General features: G+C 38.8%; 2 protein-coding genes across 4 annotated transcripts; both read right to left on the bottom strand.

The window, feature by feature from the left end:
* Positions 1–222: 222 nt before the first annotated feature.
* Positions 223–12,430, bottom strand: LOC114364811 (zinc finger protein 250). 3 transcript variants are annotated; one of them, XM_028321119.1, is made up of 12 exons: positions 12,117–12,430; positions 9,914–10,078; positions 9,002–9,118; positions 8,211–8,747; positions 7,178–7,380; positions 5,960–6,067; positions 5,246–5,350; positions 3,757–3,867; positions 2,826–2,937; positions 2,318–2,422; positions 1,239–1,380; positions 223–842 (listed from the first exon to the last, which is right to left on the bottom strand). In XM_028321119.1, the coding sequence occupies exons 1-11, from the start codon at positions 12,327–12,329 to the stop codon at positions 1,240–1,242; spliced, it is 1,917 nt and encodes a 638-aa protein (XP_028176920.1). In that variant the 5' UTR covers positions 12,330–12,430; the 3' UTR covers positions 223–842; position 1,239. The 3 variants fall into 3 exon arrangements, with proteins under 3 accessions (XP_028176920.1, XP_028176919.1, XP_028176921.1); XM_028321118.1 differs by having other exon boundaries at positions 223–1,380; XM_028321120.1 differs by lacking the exon at positions 9,914–10,078 and having other exon boundaries at positions 223–1,380.
* Positions 10,405–11,246, bottom strand: LOC114364814 (uncharacterized). The gene is made up of 2 exons (XM_028321124.1): positions 11,099–11,246; positions 10,405–11,014 (listed from the first exon to the last, which is right to left on the bottom strand). The coding sequence occupies exons 1-2, from the start codon at positions 11,121–11,123 to the stop codon at positions 10,494–10,496; spliced, it is 546 nt and encodes a 181-aa protein (XP_028176925.1). The 5' UTR covers positions 11,124–11,246; the 3' UTR covers positions 10,405–10,493.
* Positions 12,431–18,836: the final 6,406 nt, after the last annotated feature.

The raw sequence follows: 18,836 nt of genomic DNA, 5'->3' as shown, positions 1-18,836 counted from the left end.
ATTTCTTCAATCCGACTAAAAATAAGGTGAATAATAAATTCCAAAAGTACACATTCCTCCTTTTTTATGGAAGAGATAAAATAAAAAGTATGTATGGAAATAAGGAGTAGGTATAGTTGTTGCAAGTCACGAAGGCGAGTGAGCTTTACATGTGTGGTGGCTCGCTACTGTTAGTTTTTCAAAAGTTTTGATAGACATTACACTATCGTTATTTGCATGTACACTTAAACACACAAGTAAAGCTCACTCGCCTTCGTGAGTTGCAAGAACCACTACATCACACCCTGTATATTAGTAGCGTTATGTTATTGCCGTTATCCGTATTACCGACAACATTAAATAACGTTACCACAACAGTGGAACAAATAAATGATGATTTCGACCATAAAAGGCTTATTATAATTGCGTGACTATTGTGCTATTATTATCATAAAATAATTTACCATAAAATTGTTTACAAAGCATATAATAAGTACATACCTACGAGTACATAAAGAAAGATAGTTCTATATTATTACAATACTCATATGAAATCTTGACTAGGTTCTGTTGTTCTGTTACTTTTTGGTCCTTCAAGCCGGATATTACAGAAATAAGAGCAACATACTCGAATATTGAACTGACTTTATTTTCAAGCAATAACTTATGTGTTTATGTTTCGTACCGTTTGGGTATAGCGTTAAGACAGTTCACTTGCGCGTGGTAGGATGCTAGAAAAAACGAATTTGGTTCTACGAGCTAGATATAAGACAAAAGAACAGCTCAACTTAAGTGTTTAACTATTATATTCATGTTTTCTTTACTCTAGCAACATGTACCGTTTGTGTATAGCGTTAAGACAGTTCAATTGCGCGTGGCAGGGTGCGACGTACGCTTGTAATTATGAAGCTACTTAGCCCTGCCTCTTTTGGTTTTTGTAACAATCAAAACTGAGCAGAAGGCGTAAGTCACAAAAAAAAACATTTGGTCCTTCGAGCGGATGCTAAAGAAAAAAGGTCTAGACATATTAAAAACAAAAGAAGAGCTCAAGTGTTTAATGACTATTATATTCGAGTCAATCTGTGACAGTTACTAGAAAAAACTAAATCGGTCCTTCGAACCGGATATTAAATAAAAGAGATCCTGTCCTGACTTATAAAAGCCTAAAGAAAGGAAAGATTCAAGTGTTTTACTGACTTTATTCTTAGACAGTAAGCTATGTGTGTATATTGTACCGTATGATTATTGCGTTAAAACAGTTCACTTGCGCGTGGAAGGATGCGGCGTACGCTTGTGAGCGCGCAGAGCGGCGCGCTGTGCAAAGGCCGCAGGACAGGCTGTGCACTGATGCGGCCGCTCGCCCGAGTGAGTTCGGAGGTGGTGGCTTAGTATCTCGTTGGTCTGTTGACAAATATTGTACCTTTTGTAACGAAGAAAAGCTATTGATGATCAGAAATGTAGAAGCGAGCTTCCCCGCGAACCCTACCTTTAACTGCTGGCACATAACAATGCTGTAACATTGTTGTTATTACTTGTTATGGCGACATACTTAAGCAAGATGGTAGTAGCTAGCCAAGAGGACTTAGTGGTGGTCATACCACTAGACCAATATTATTACGAGTAGTATATCGGTTGACCCTCTATCTATTGGGCGCAACATATTGAAAATGTCAGTATCGACCTTTGGTAAGTAATTGTGGTGTGATTATAGTTTAAAAATTCTGTAGCAGATCAGTGACATCATCATCATGTCAATTAGTCTCCACTACAAGCGACATGGATTTTGTCCTAAGTCGAGTACAGACGTGTGGAATATTACACGCTGACCAGACAAGCTGGGAAGACATAATCCTTTTGTTAATTAGAGGGTCGTGCAGTGGAAACCAGGGTTCGAAAATATCCGATATTTATTATAAATATCAAAATATCGGATATTTATGATATATATCGGATATATATCAACTTTGATATATATCAATTTTGTATGAAAGCCATACTATTATTTTATTGTATTATTCATGAATACTATTGCATAAGTGTTACATAAACATGTTTTTAATGTTTTTAAAACTTAAAATCAGAGAAATAAAGCAAAAACATAAAATTTATTTGAAATACGGCAAATTGAACTAAAAAAATAAAAATCTTATGTCAAAAAGTACAAAAACAGTAACAAATTTTAAAAGTTGATATATATCATTAAAACCGGCTTGATATATATCGGATATATATCCGATATATATCAAGATATATATCCCTTGATATATATCCTCGAACCCTGGTGGAAACTAAAAAACCTGACGATGCTGATGATTCATCCACGCATCATGCAACTCACCGTAAATCCTCTCCCACAAACGTAGCATATCTTATTCTTCGGTGGCAGAATACCCTCGTGTATCTTCCGCCGATGTTTCACCAGGTCAGCGTTACGGACGAAATTCTGCAAATGCATACTAATATTAGATAAGGGAAGAAAGTTATTGCGTCTGTCTGTACATCTCGCCTTTAATAGTGAACAAATTTTTATGAATTTTGGTATAAGATATAGATTTTGAAGAAGGCCATGGGTTATTATCATGGGAAGAACTTCGATGGTCCAAATTTTATGGTTCTTTAAAACACCTTATTTCTTAAAACTGGGACCTCTATAAAATTAGTATAGAAGTATTGGTAAGCATGAATCAGAAGACTTTCTACTTAATGGACAGACGATCTCATAAAGGGAGTAGGAAGGCGCTGGATGCAGGCCGCTACCAACCGTGCGATGTAGAAATCCTTGGGGAAGGCCTATGATCAGCAGTGGACGTCCTGTGGCTGAAATGATGATGATGATCAATTCGTACCTTGTCACATTCTTCGCATCTGTACTTAAAGTTCTTCAGATGAACAAGATTGTAGTGATCCTTCATGTATATGTTCTTTGAGAATACCTTGCTGCAATCTGGGCATGGCACTCTGAAAAAAAATTACATTTCATCATCAGGTCATATTATTATGCCCGTTTTCACCATCACTCCTTAATTTGTAAGTGACCCCTTTTTCTTCTTTATCGTTTTGCTCTTGGCAGAGCGGTCGTGATCACATTGAGGCGTTGTTCACATCGGTTGTAGAGGCGGGATACAACTCTCCACACGATCTCCCGCCATCTCTCTAGTGACCCCTATGAAAACAAAATTCCTGTTATGTGTTGCCATAGGGGTCACTTGAAAATTAGGGATTGATGGTGAAAACTGGCATTAGTCTCCACTGTAGGTTCACGAGTATAAAAGTCTAGCGCTTAGCTCAGTAAGTGCCTGAGGTATGGGAGCGGCACGGGAGGGTTTTCAAAAGTCAGCGTCAGACAACAAAAATGTTTCAGATTTGTATGCTCTGTCGCGTCATAATGTCAATGTCACCCCTCCCGTGTGCTCCCATATCTCAGGCACTGGCTGAGTTAACCGCTAGATCTATAATTTTACCAGAAGTATATCGAGGATTTGGCCTACTTAAACTTATTAAGTACCAAATATTTGTAATCTAGAGCCGAAAAGAAAAGAAATGAAAAGAAAAGAAAAGAAAAGAAAAGAAAAGAAAAGAAAAGAAAAGAAAAGAAAAGAAAAGAAAAGAAAAGAAAAGAAAAGAAAAGAAAAGAAAAGAAAAGAAAAGAAAAGAAAAGAAAAGAAAAGAAAAGAAAAGAAAAGAAAAGAAAAGAAAAGAAAAGAAAAGAAAAGAAAAGAAAAGAAAAGAAAAGAATCTCTTCCATCCTACTTATGAGGCTATACCTTCATTACTTACCGTATTTTCTTCTTGGGCGTGTGTTTGACGCTGTTCTGTAGGTGCCACTTGTACCTGTACACGTCTGGGAACCGCTTGTCGCATTCCACGCAGTACGCGCCCAGTGGTGGGCTATTGGTGGGACAATAAAGAAAATTTAGACTTTCAAGGTCACTAATATGACGGGATTGCTGCCATGTACCTTAATTTTAAGTTTCCGATATTTCGGCACTCATTTTCTCAACCACATGATTCTTCAGTTACTTCGTGACCATGGCGCTTGCAACAGTGCCGAAATATCGGAAACTCAAAACTAAGGTACATGGTAGCAATCCCGTAAGTAATAATAATTTTAATATATTTAGTTAGCATTTGACTGAGTTACCTACATTTATATTTAAAACATATTTTTGTAAGCCAAGAAAAAACAAAATCTATTCTTTTGAGACACTACTCTATAGAATAGAATAGAATTTATTTATTTTATTGGGCTATCAACATGAGATAAAAATATTTCACCACTAAGGACGAAGCACACTTATCAACCCGGAATGGGATCGTAACCGTCACTACTCGAGGCGGTCAGTATTCTTTGTATGAAACTCCATACTGCAACGCACGCTTATTCGCACCGTAACGTGAACGCCTCGCAACGTAGTTGACAGCGCGCGAAAACCGATACGGTGTTGATCCCTTTCCGAGTTGATGAGTTTGCTAGGGGCCATCCATAAAGTACGTCACACGAATTTCATGATTTTTTTACCCCCCCTCCGTCCTTGTCACAGGTGGTCACATTTCTGAGACCCCCCCCCTCCCTAGTGTGACGTCACATGTTTTGCAATTTCACATTGAAAAATTATTAAATTAACAGCAGTTCCGAAATTAGTTTTATTTCCATTTAAATTAAGTACNCAATTTCACATTGAAAAATTATTAAATTAACAGCAGTTCCGAAATTAGTTTTATTTCCATTTAAATTAAGTACTTTTTTTATGAAATCAACATTATATCAAATATTTGAAACAATTGAAATGTGATGTCACGAAACTTAGGACCCCTCCCACCCCTTGTCACACCATGTCACACTTTGTCAACCCCCTCCCCCCCTCTTTACGTGTGACGTACTTTATGGATGACCCCCTATGACTTTTAGACTAAGACCCGGCAGTGCGGAGACGACAAGAGATGTGCGGAGAAGCTGGCAGGCTATTTCCACTAAAGCGGAGCGGAGAAGAGCGGAGCGGTGCGGAGACCAGATGAGATGTGTGAGCTGTGCGTAGCTGTTAGCTGTCAGTTTATTCTTATCTATGAAACACCGCTCCGCTCCGCACATTCAGTCAATTCTATAGAAAAACAAGTGCGTCCGACACTTCTCCGCTAGATCCATTTCCATCGAAACGGGGCAGAGTGGAGATGTGCCAATAATGGAATCTTTTTTGGTTATACAAAAAACTTATCTGCTCCGCTCCGCCTTGATGGAAGGGCCTTATAATTAATTCATAGAACTTACCCGTCGCTGGGCGGAGGATGGCACACCTTATTGTGGAACCACAGTCCGTTGTAGCGAGCGAATTTCTTATTGCAGGGCGCGCACTCGAATGGCGAATGCTGTTTCCTGTCAAAAATAATGTTTTTAACCACAGATATAATCACGATAGCTGAACGGTGAAAGGGTCGAAAGACACGATAGCTGAATGGTGAAGGGGTCGGAAATAACGATAGCTGAACGGTGAAAGGGTCGGAAGTCACGATAGCTAAACGGTAAAGGGGTCGAAAGACACGATAGCTGAACGGTGAAGGGGTCAGAAGTCACGATAGCTGAACGGTGAAGTGGTCGGAACTCACTATAGCTGAACGATGAAGGGGTCGGAAGTCACGATAGCTGAACGATGAAGGGGTCAGATTGGCCGAGGAGGAACAACCGTTGGACAACTTTTTTAATTTTTCTTTTTTTAAATATTATTAGCAATTTGAATTGCACATGTTACTAATAGTCCCGTTAGCCCCTCGTGGTAAGCTAAATAAGCTTGTGTTACGAGTGGGCTCACCACAATAGTCGAGCGGCGGCGGGATTCGAACCCAAATTCCTTGGATCTCGAGGCAGCCAGTCCGACCCTATTACCGTTCGGCTATCGTGGCTATGATACACTACATAAAAATGGGGCTACCCCACTTTTGTGGACATGCATGGCATTTTTATAGCCAAAAAGTATTTATTACTTACCTGATGTGATCCTTGATGCAGTACCTCATCTTGAAGCTGACTCCACAGTGGTCGCACACAAACTTCTCGTGCCACTCCTTGTAGTGCTGGGAGAACTCTTGTCTGCTCCTGAAATTAAAATGAAATTATTCATATAATAGGTACATCTGCATAACTTTCGATTAACTTGTAAAGTTTGTCTGTGGAAACTGATTAGGCTACAGTTTTTATTTTTTAAGTTCACATGTATCAACTCATGCTATTTGTTTCCTTAATAAAGAAAAATAAAATAATATACCATTGAACTAGAGTCTTTCCCAAAGTGGGCGATAACGCCCCCTTGTGGGCGCTGCAGGCTTAAAGGGGGGCGGTAAGAGACCCCGGAAAAAAATCGGGGCATTGTGTAGAGGCCTGGGAGGCGATTTATAATATCATGTACTGGGAGGACTCTTAGACACCGACTGAGCACTCGACTCTTGACTACAAAAATGGGGGCGCTATAAAAGAATTTATTCTCAAAGTGGGCAGTAGACTAAACAAGTTTGGGAACCACTGGACTAGATCATAGCAGATTATCAACTCAGAAAGGAATCAACACAGTATCGCCTTTAGCGCGCTGTCAACCGCGCGCAAGACGAGGCGTTTACGTTACGGCGCGGATAAGTGACCGCCTCCAGTTGATACGGTTATGATCTGTCGATGTTCTTTACTTTATTCTCAGTTTGGCCCTAAGGTTAACGAGGAGAATTCCGAATGGCATTAAGATCGCCTTATGTACAGCTGAACCCCGTTGGAAATTCCCCCGCTTTCAATGAACTAAGTCAAACGATCTGACCTAAAACTCTTACTTGCTACTTACTTACTTGATAGGTATAACTTTCGATTAACTTGTAAAGTTTATCTGTGGAAACTGATTAGGCTACTATACTGTATTTATTTTTTAAGCTCACATGTATAAACTCATGCTGTTTGTTTCCTTAATAAAGAAAAAATAAGATAAATATAAGAAAATGAGAATTAATTTTACACGTCAGCACACTTATCAACCTGGAAAGGGATCAACACCGTATTGCCTTTCGCCAAAAGGGGCGAGCCGTTTATGTTACGGTTGCAGTACGGAGTTTCATACAAAGAATACTGACCGCCTCGAGTTGATACGGTTACGAATTACGATCCCTTTCCAAATTGATAAGTGTGCTTCTTCCTTTAATAATGATAAAATAAGCAAAGAATACTCACGCAAACGCTAACTCGCACTTCAAGCATTGAAACACTTTTCTATGATCGTTGACCAAATGTTTCATTCCTTCTTCCTTAATCTTACACCTGAACTTGCAAAGCTTACAGTAGTATTTGACGAAATGTCTTCTTATATGACGTAGGAGTTGGGATTTTTGTGATAATCGTCTATTGCATACGTCGCAGATGTATGTTCCTGTAGTCTGAAAGATATGGCATTTCAGTAAATGAACTGGAGTACCGTGGCCATTCCCACGGTAATCCAATTTGATATTATTATTACTCTTATTGCGGACTAAAGGAATTTAGTCGTAGTTACCGTAGCCGAAAGCGACTTGGGAGTAGTTAATGGTGTGAAAACACAAGCGTGTTTGAAATTCGGATTTCAAATTCAAGAACGGATCAGTTTTTTGGGTAGATTATCCGAATTTTGCGGATATAGGTATGTTGTCGACTCAAAATTGATACTTTTTTATGCTTTGTTATTCATATAAGGTTTCGATTCAGTCTACCGTAGCCCTTGACGAAATTATTAATATAGAAGACTAGTAAGGAAGCAATAAACTTATTGAGTATTGAGTAAAACACGTATTACTAAACGGAATTCTGCATAAAACAGTTCGTACAAAAACAGTATGTCTCCTGAGAAAGGAGCCCTAAAACACATCAATTTTTATGAGGGATATACCCATACCTTTAGCATGAACAACTTTCGTCTTCGAATCGTTTGCGTATTCGACAAAATTTGATACTCTACCTTCGAATTGAATGACAACGTGACAATTTTGATTCTCAAAATAAGTTTCGTGCGACCATTACTCATACTAAGTTCACTTTAGTTTAAGCCACGTTCACAAGGGCGCTGTTGTAGTTTTCGTACTAAATCTTTTGATGGAAATTTAAATACGCAATCGATTCGAACTCTAAAGTGTTTCGTGTTAGCCGTGCTGTACAACCCAGTCGAATTAACTGCGCACCTGTTGGCTGAGGTGCGCAGTTAGCTCGATGTTTGTAGTTACTATTTTATACTGACCTTTTTATGGCATGTATGTTTCAACAGCATACCCTCATCTTTCAATGTTATTCCACATTTTCCACACATACCCTTTACAAAACCATCACCGTCTCTTTCTTTCATGGAAGTCTCTACATCTATCTGTTCTCTTCTAAAATACTTATCGACCGTCAGTTCTTTGTAAGTAAGAACTTTGAATTTAGGTTTCTTATTTAGGCGAGCTCTCTTCTCTGCCCACTTATTTCTGTATTTCACTTTTCTTTTAATTTCGTTCTGATTATCAATATTTACTTCTTTTTTCTCGTTCACAGTATCATTTAAAACTGTATTATCAACTTTGATGTCAACTTTACTATCATTATCTTTAAAAAATGAATCATTATCGTCATTAAATGCATCATTATCATTATTAACACTATCACATTCGTCTTTATGATTGATATTTTCATTATCTACATCATTTTCTATGTTAGTATTGTTTACATAGATGATATTAGGGTATGTATCGTTCATGATGACTGTTGTTAGATTTGAAAGGGTGCCGAACATGAAATTCTGTAACCAACCAAATTGTAGAAAATTTTATGCAATATAATATTCTTTCTTTTACTGTCCATATATACTGTCTGTGTGTAAGCAGGAAATGAAGTTCGAAAAGAAAATCAATATTTTTAATGTGAATAATTGAAGAATAAGGGTTTGATAAAACTAAGCTCTTTCTAGCTTCAAATTGGAGAGTTTAGTAATAAATAATTATTGATAAGTTACTTATTAGAGGAAAACTTTTTAAATTGAAATGTTGAACTCACCTGGCACGTTTGAATCATATTGTTTGCCTTTCGGACCTGACGTTGGAATTGTGTAAGTTTCCTCAGTTGGCCGATGCATTCCCAACATAGCTGTATGTCTTCAGAGGGCAGAATAGACTAGAAAATAACAATTTTAAACAAATCAACAATTGATGAAGGGAACTGAGGTAAAAAATTAAAGATAAACACTTTATTTTACATCACACAAAACAAGAAAAGAAAAATACACAAATGGAGAATGCATAATTTAGACAGTCTTATCGCTATGAAGCGATCTCTTCCAGACAACTTAGGGGGATGATAGTTGTTTAAATGTAAAAGGGAAGGGAAAATATTTTTCATGTGTAAATAATTCATGCAATCTAGAAATCTAAGCTTCGTAAGAAAGTGGTTAACTAAAGGATAGGTAGTGGATAACTAAAGGATAGTGTGAATAACTAAGGGATAGATAGTGGATAACTAAAGGATAGATAGTCGATAACTAAAGGATAGATAGTGTGAATAACTAAAGGATAGATAGTGGATAACTAAAGGAAAGATAGTGTGAATAACTAAAGGATGGATAGTGTGAATAACTAAGGATAGATAGTGTGAATAACTAAAGAATATATAGTGGATAACTAAAGGAAAGATAGTGTGAATAACTAAAGGATAGATAGTGTGAATAAGTAAAGGATAGATAGTGGATAACTAAAGGAAAGATAGTGTGAATAACTAAAGGATAGATAGTGTGAATAAATAAAGGACAGATAGTGGATAACTAAAGGATAGATAGTGTGAATAACTAAAGGATAGATAGTGTGAATAACTGAAGGATAGATAGTGTGAATAACTAAAGGATAGATAGTGGATAACTAAAGGATAGATAGATGCGTCAAAGAAAGACTAAATTAATTAAAAGTTTATAATCACCTCATATTGATTTTCTAATAGTAATTTGCAGTAAATACGACTGTATTCTCCTATTGGAATTAATTTTCTACTTAAACTAAGACACGCACGGCACTGGGGCTGCATAGCAGTATCGTATTCACTTTTAATTTCTGTTTTTAACATTATTTTATAAACTTTTTTATGCTGTTAGTTTATGCGAAAAAAATAATAATTTCATGTATGAAATAAGGTAAAGTTTAAATTGGCGTAGACGCTATGAATATTGCTATTATTATTATTGGTTTTTTGGCCTTCATTTCCGCCAGCTCGACCAGGTTTGATCTATTGTGGCAGCCCTTGTCTTTAGAGTTCACTGCTTAGTCCTGTTGAGTCTATATATTTCTAGATTCTTTGGAGCGTGATATCTGCTATCTTATCCGGGTGCATGATATTGTGTCGCCCGAGATGGATACTTCTTTTGCTCATAAGCGGGCCGCATGAGCAGAGAACATACATGGCCGTTTCTTCTTCTGTATGGCAGAATCTGCACAGAGTTTCTTCGGTCGTGTTTATGTTTGATTTGTGTTTGTTTAGTTTGCAGTGGCTGGTTAGTATCTAGTCACTGTGCACAAGCTTTGTATCTTTTGAACTTTAAGAGTTCCTTAGTTACTTTGTTGCTATATCCCTGAATGAGTGCTTTTGAGTGTTTTTGTCCCGATGTAGACTTCCACCACTCAATAGCCTCTTGTTCGCAGAGGGCGGTTAGTAGCGTGGTGGCTCGTTGTTCAGTGATGCCACTGAACGGTTCTACGCCGATTTGAGGGCTATCGGCTCCATCTCTGGCGAGTTCATCTGCTACTTCGTTTCCTTCTATATTCGAATGTCCTAGTACCCATGTAAGCGTTACTTTGTTGGTATTTCCCAGTACATTCGAGCTTCCCAAGACGGTTTGGTAGGCGTTAGCATCGCATCCCACTATCAGTGCCGACTTTTGTCTTCTAGAGTATTCCAGGACGTTAGTCAGTTCTTCAGTGGGGTCTTGCTTATCTCCAGGAAGATATACCGAGCAGAAGTGTACTTTGGACCTGTTCGGCCCTTTGACTTCTACGTACGCGGTAACAGTATCTTCGCTGCAAAGTTCTGGAACAGGTAAGAAGTTAGTATTTTTGTTAAACACGATACAAGCCCTAGGTTTGCGGCCTTTTTCGCATACGACAATCTTACCAGAGCGTCTCAGACCGGCTACCATGGAGTCGGCGTTTATCCATGGTTCTTGACGGCGATGTCCAGGCCACCTTCGCTGAAGATCTTTTCTGTGACCGCAGAGGCTGCGATAGCGTGGTGTAGGTTGGCCTGTAGTACCGCCATCCCATGAGGTTGGTGGGGACTAATGTGCTTGGGAGCCGCGGAGCCCTTGTGTGCCCCGCCGCCCTCGGTACGGTCCCCTGTGCTGCCCGATTCCTCTGGGCGGATGTGCGCCCCTTGTGGTCCCCCTGTAGGGGGAAAACCGCGTTCCCCTTCCCCTGTTTGGGAGTGAGGAGGGGGTGGAGGGAGGGTTGACCCGTTGTGTTCCTATGAGGACCTGCACGGTACCCTCAGGAGGGGTGGTTGCGGATGTGGGAACGGGAGTAGAGGTGGTGGTCGCGGGTTCAGCAGAGGGCTTGGAATCCTGTATGGGGCCCTTGACTCTGAACTGGACCTTTCTGAAGCCAATGTTGGCCTTTAGGTCCGTCATCTTTAGGGCCTCAAACGAGTGGTCGTCTAGGGATACGGTCAGAGTTAGACCTCCCTTGTCCACCTTCGTGTTAAGGACTTTCCAGTGCTCGGTGTTCAGACCCTCATTCTGAGCACCGAAGAGTTCTAAGGCCCGCGTTATGCTGCTGGCCTCAGAGATCGGAATGTATACCTCCACAATCACATTAGGTTTTTGGGTTTCAGACTCGTTCAAGAGAACAAGTCTTGCTTCCGGCCACGGTTTGAGGAGGGGGATTATATTGTCAAGCCAGGTTTTTGAGCGCTCGTCCTCACACGTGATGAGGAGCCAGCCTGGCATAAAGGAGCAGCCCACGAATTTAGGCCCTTCGCCCCTTCCGGATTTGGCAATGCTTTGCAGGATGGTATTGCGCAGCGACTCCAGTTGTGTATTAGTCATCAGGGACTTGGAGTCTTTTATGCCGACCCGGATTAAGCGTACGGCCTCGCTGAAGGCTACGGTGGTTGAGGTGTTTAAAGTCTCACTCACCTTTGGGACTTTGGTAATATGTCCCTTTGGCGATTCCTCCTCCGAGCGAACCCGTTTTACCGGTTTGCGCCCAGATTCAGGTTGCGAGAAGAACTTGTACCCCATCTGCTTCAGCTCAGCGAAGCTCTTAACTGCCAGTGTTGAAGCCAAAATCGGCTCCACTCCCAGCTCTCTCAGAGCTCTGAAGCGCTTTTTTGCCGCCGCACTTGACATCTTTCTGCTATTGCTAAGTAAATTCACGTTTTTTAAATACAAATAACTTGCTTAAATTGTAATAAAGTCCCGCAAAACAATTTTATGATTTTTTGACAAAAACCACAACAACAAAAATCACAATTGTTTGACTGACAACTAAGATTTCGTTCTGAAATGTGAAGCAGTACAAGCAAGACTACAGGTTATCAAGTTCATAGATCAAGTTTATGTATTTCTAAACGTATTTGTACAACGTCATATAGTTCCAAAATAGTGAACTGTCCTATCGATGACATTGACAGTGGGGCGCCACCGTCAATACCGGATCGCTGGTTCAGATTTTTGCCATGTTGGAAACCATATAGTTGAACGATGGTAGCGCCCCCCTGTCATTGAGTTTGGTGGGACAGTTCAGCTTGGGTCATCTATAATACTCATAATACGTCAATCATGTTCCTCTCAAACCGTGGTTTTTCAAACTGAAGCTGGATAAGGCAGGGACTAGTAGCCTCATTCGTATGCGACTGGGTCATGTTTGCCTCCCCTTTCATTTGGCTAGATTAAAGATTGTAAACAGCGACAAATGCGACTGTGGAGACGCAAATGAAGTGGGTGACCTAAACCATTGTCTATTTTCATGCCCTAAATATGACCGCTCCTCTTTTATATCTTCCTTACTGACCCTACGTGTCCCTTTTCCTACTTGCATTAATTCTCTTTTATATACGAACGACCTCTCTTTAAACAGGGTGTTTCTTGTAAGGTGTCAAGCCGAAGGCAGGTGATAGGTGAGGACTAGACCTATCGATTTCACCCCCATGTATGTTTTACGATTTTTCATAGTTTAGAAGTAATCGTTAATTTTGTGATTTTTTCAAATTGTATGACCTAGTAGGCTTTAAATTTTTTTATCTTTTTTTTGGGTCGACNAATGTGGAAGTGGAGGTTGAGGGGGTGGAAGGAGGGTTGACCCGTTGTGGTCCTGTGCGGACCTGCACGGTACCCTCAGGGGGGGTGGTTAAGGATGCACTCAATGTGTAGTGTGGCGAATCCATGAATAAATTATCATAACGATATTTTAAACTTTGAATTAGGATTATTTTATTACTTTTGCAGTGTGCTAGGAGACGCCAACATAATGACGTCTCGTCGATGTAATATTTCGCAATCTTTCGTAATATAACGAGTTCAAAACATTTGGTGTACCTATTTCTACGCAATGTTTATTTTATTTAGAGAGATGAACTTAGTTCTTAATTGTAGTTACTTTATAATTTTTCTAGACTTAAACAATTATGCTTCTAAGAGAAAATGTAATTGATAGCTAAAAGTTTGCGGAGCAGGTGCGTCCGATCTTTTTATTTACTTAGTCCCACAATTTTGACTGAAGCGACCTCTAGACGGAAGACAACACCTGCAACGGGGACAATTCTTTCCAACGTTCAACGGTTCAAGTCATAAAACAATGTATAAAAATATGTTAAATTTTTGCTGTACTTACTTTAAATACATAGATTCTAAAAAGACATTTTGCTTTTTGTCTTACAACGGCTTATTTACAATGTCACTAGCTAGGAAAATTCACTGCTATGCTAGGCATTCAGTATTAAATCCGGCCCAGATTCTCCGTATAGAGGCCTAAAGCTCCCCACATATTGCTAGGCTGAGTAGTGTGTACTACGTATAGTACACACATCACAGTGTGCAGGGCGCATAAACTGTGCAGTTACAATACATCGGTGCGCGCCCGCCCGTGGTATAGTTATGTGGCCGTAATTTGGGTGGGGGTGTATTCTGTAAACCGAACTCTATTGAGACACAATAGACATTATAATTTATTTCATAGAAGACTAAAGTTTCAGCTGCCAGTGACTAGTTTGTACCGCTCCTTAGTGGAGATTACGGCCAGGAGTGGTCAAAGTCAATTATTAAAATTAAAGTATTCGGTAAGCCCTTTCCAGGGCGCCTATCATCATCATCATCGTCATCATCATCATCATCATTGCAGCCATAGGATGTCCACTGCTAGGCCTCCCCCAATATAAATAAAAAGTTTTCTATTCTATTCTATTCAATGCTTTCATTGGTAGCGGCAGGGCGCTTATACACGTCCCAAATATAGCTTACCACCACTTCGGGACAACATTATGGGCTGGTGCTGAGAAAAAGTGGCGAAAGAAACTCAGTCACCTTAAGTGGACATTCAGAAGCTGAATTGATGACTAGAAACACATTATTTACGTCCTAAAGAATATTATAGGCAGTCTGTCTACGACAGGGTTCGAAAGGATAATTATCACGATAATTATCATGATAATTATCGTGATAATAAAAGATACTGTATTCGAAGTTTATGAACGTGTATTTCCGCATTTGCGTCTAATGGTGGGCGTTAAACAACATAGATTGTTGTAAAACCTATCTATTTAACTCCACAATGATCACTAGTTATCTGTTGTCAAAATAATTATCTATTTTCCAAGCTTTATGCGACTAGCGGTGGATAACTTGACAACAATCAGCAACCAAAAACATAAAACAACATTAGCAATCAGAATTTCTTATGTAACAATATGACAAATGTATCTTATACTGTTGATAATTATCCGACAATTATCGGTAATTATCTTGATAATTTCGAACCCTGGTCTACGAGTATCTCTCTCTCGACCTATAGGCAGGAGTAAAAGAGAGAATAGAGACTTATCATAGTGAAACGTTGCGAAGTCGACCCTTGGCACGGCAGACTACATCAGGATTAGTATTTATTTTAGTGGTACTATGACGTAGATTATACCTTTCGCATTCTAGTAAAACACCTATATTTTATCTACTGTGCCTAAACTGTGAACATTTGTTTTTGATCACTTAAGTTTTCGGTTATTTTCTGAGTTTTCCAGTGACTTGGCCCACTTTTAGCTTTGTCCACGGGCCAAGACGCTGGATTGTATTTTTAAATATTTTTTCTTCCAGTAACACTCCTTAGAGATTTTTAAATCTAGAGCAGGTTTGGTGTTTTGAACTGTGTATTTAATTTTTTAGCTAGCTATGTCGTCGTCCCTTTTTTTTTTATAACTGACACCAATATTGTTCCGTCAGCGCACAAAAGGAGAGGTACAAAATGAAGTGCTTTTCTTATTAATTTATTCTGTCATAAAATTCAGGAAGAGAATTGCAAATGTAATTAAAGAACACCGTAATGAAGGGATGCAGATTTTCCCGCGAAGGTAATAACTCGCACAATGCGCCGTTATGTATGCAAGTGATGCAACTCGCTGATTGGGAAAGAATAAATTAGACAGACATTGAATGGCAATTTTATGTATGAGATTTGTTGCCTATTTTCACATTTTTTTAAACAGTGTTACGATTTATTCATGGGAGATATTAAAAGTTATCTATCTACCTTGATTAAATATTAAAAAGTCCTATGTAATTGAAACCTTGAAATATCAAAATTATTGAAAGACAATATTTTATTTACCTACTTGAAACCGATATTTTGAATATTATTTGTGCTTTAAACGTGACTTTTACTGTTAAATGTGGCTTTTAGATGAGTAATTGGGTATCTGTTACACTTTGACAAGCAAACAAACCCGGGTAAACGCATTAGATGATCATCCAGCAATTAATATAGGACCCGGCCGTCCGCCTTCAGGGTGACCAACTGATTGCGAGTAGACGGACAGTCTATACAATTTTGTTTCCTCAAAATTATGATCTAGCATCCATAAATTTGTTACTTTTATAATACTGTAATTGGTACTACCGTTAAATCATTTGTAGCAATTTTCTAGTTTTATCAAATAAACCAAATTGGGCCATTTAATTGTATTCCTTCCATTCAACTTATATTTGAACTATTACATGACAGGTTATATGAACCTGTAGTCATAACAGGAAGTGTGCCAACTAAAATGCACTTCGAACCAAATACTTGATATTCTTATCGAAAATCTCTTCGTTTACCTGTGAATGGAATCACCACTTCTCTTGCAAAAATTGTGATCCTCCTGCAAACAGTCCAATTTTGGATTTATTTAACTTAGCAAAATCATGTCTTAAGCAAAACTTACCAATAGGTAAGTTTAACTATTTACCTGCTTTGAAATATCAAAGCAGGTAAATAGTTCAAATTATATTCAATTCACGCCAAGCCAAACAAATTCCAGTCATTTTCAAGAATTTGGTCACTCTACCCGTCAGATAGGGTTCCAAGTTGTTTGTCCTGGGCGCCGCTTATCAGTCGCCAATTAATTAATTATCTGCCGACTACTAATTAATGTTTTCAGTGGAATTGATAACATCAATCCATTGAGCTTCTGCGAATTTGGAGACAGCCTAATCTATAAATTAATGTCAATTTAAGATACCTGCATTATTAATATAAAACGTTTTATTTTACATTTGGTTTAATGTGTTTTTGAAGGAAGTAAATTATTATGACAATAGATTCTTATATAACATTTTCAGCAATTTTTATTAATATTTAATGCAGACTGTTTTTTTCNCCCATTATGGGATTTCAATGCAGCACTATCTGACGTTGCCCAGGATGAACCGCAACAGGCGCTACTATATCCCTTCTGACATGTCAGAGTGGATTCAGTAACAACCCAGTCTTTACGCGGAGGTAACTCGAACTGACACCCCTAAGAAATTGTAGAATAGCTCAAATACTAAAAATACAATGCAAATAAAACATACCTTAACGACCTGGTTTTTCTTGTGTTGGAAAATAACTGAAAAATTTGTGAAAAAAGTCATGTTTTTTTCTAATTAAATCTATTCTAACTCCTTTAAAATGTATCAAACTTGTGTTTGTTTTTTACTTCTATTAATAGATAATTTTATTGGCTATCGCATGATATAAAATATTTGCTTATTAATGTTATGCTACCCACGCTTTCACTTGTTTTTGAAGGAAGAGGTGAAAACTAAAAATTAAAAACTTAAATCCTTGTAATTTTGCAATAAATGGGTCAAGCCCCAAATTTGAAGTATTTCTATCGATAAAATTGTCCCTAGATTTCGCCCTTAAAGTTTGATCACTACATGCCCGGACACACTGTATTTCTGGCTTCGTTTGTAGTCCCTAGAGCCCTTACAATACCTTATAATTAGATATAATAAAGATTTGATAGGAAGGAGGGCTGCACTACGGCTTTCTTGGCCTCAGTGGGGGTAAATGAAACACAACGCGGACGGTTGATATCTGGTTTATTACTGCTATGCTATTGCTATATAATATTCAAGATTTACACAATTCAATGTGTCCAGTCCAATGTGCCGTCGGTGTAGAGTGCCTACGGTGCACGTTGAGGGTTCATGGGCCAGTCGGCTAGCACGTAGGTCGCGGTCGATGCTGACGTGCTCGTTCAGTATCCTTGTGGGCAAGTAAAATTATAACCAATTTATCTTTTTCCTTGAGGGAAAAATTTTGCTTCATTTCTTTTTTCATCAGAGGTCTCGCCAAGGGGTTGGGGTGGTTTGTGATCCGTTTTTTGTACGATTTTGTATGATGTACAATTTCCTGACTGACTATGTTGATTTGTAGGTCATGATGCAGCTGTTCATTTGTGACAACCAACCCCTAGGCGAGACCTCTGATGGACGAAACCCAGACACATCGTAGACTGAAACGAAAAACTCCACAGGACACACTTAAAACCCAATAAAGTGAAGTAGGATGTGACACAGGCCACATACCGAGCAAGACATGACATATCCCAACAAATATACTACTCAATGTTCCAGCAAGGCAACAGATTGTAGTGAAAAAGAGAATAAAAAAATTAAAAAAAAACTTTTTTCCATTGTCGTTTTTATCGTTAAATCGCACAAAACTACACACAGAACTGAACAAAATATCTATCAAAATCAATATGTACATTTTTATTTTCATTTATTGTGGTGCAGCAGTCATCTTGACATTTACTTTTTTTAAGGCAAAGGATTATGCACCCAAACCACAGATTACATAATAGCCCAAATATCTTTTTTGTCTTTAACTTCACTCAAAAATACAAAAAGACATCAGTTTTGGTCAACTATTTCTTAGTTTTACTTTTATTTCATTTGTTTCTGTGAAATACGTAAGATATTCCCAATAAAATATTTTATCGGAAAATACCGGTTTTTCAAACGTCACTAGGCGCACGAAGAAACGCCACCTGACAAAAGAGTCCCTACTTAGGTTTACTATAGCATGGTGAAAACGAACTTAGGTTAGTGGGCAGTTTAGGCGATCTTTTAACCAAAGTGATATTTGAAAGCAAACGCTTAAGGGATCGATGGTGAAAACGGGCATTATACTCCTCCTAAAGCATTATCTCCTAATTATAAGGAATGTTATTGAGAGTCCATCTGTCTTGGAGAGGCTATGTCTACTGGTTCCAAGGAATCCAAGGAACATACCTCGGGACGCCTCGGGAGTGCAAACTGCGCCGCGCCGCCCGCCGTGTCTGCTAGCGCGCCCCGAAACGCGCACGCAGCGCGCCGCGCACGCGCCCACCGCCCGAG

Source organism: Ostrinia furnacalis, unplaced genomic scaffold (genome assembly GCF_004193835.3).
Source record: "Ostrinia furnacalis isolate ACB-3 unplaced genomic scaffold, ASM419383v2 OfSCF7470, whole genome shotgun sequence".
In the NCBI taxonomy this organism is placed as follows: domain Eukaryota; kingdom Metazoa; phylum Arthropoda; class Insecta; order Lepidoptera; family Crambidae; genus Ostrinia; species Ostrinia furnacalis.
This window is presented reverse-complemented; position numbering and strand designations above follow the sequence as displayed.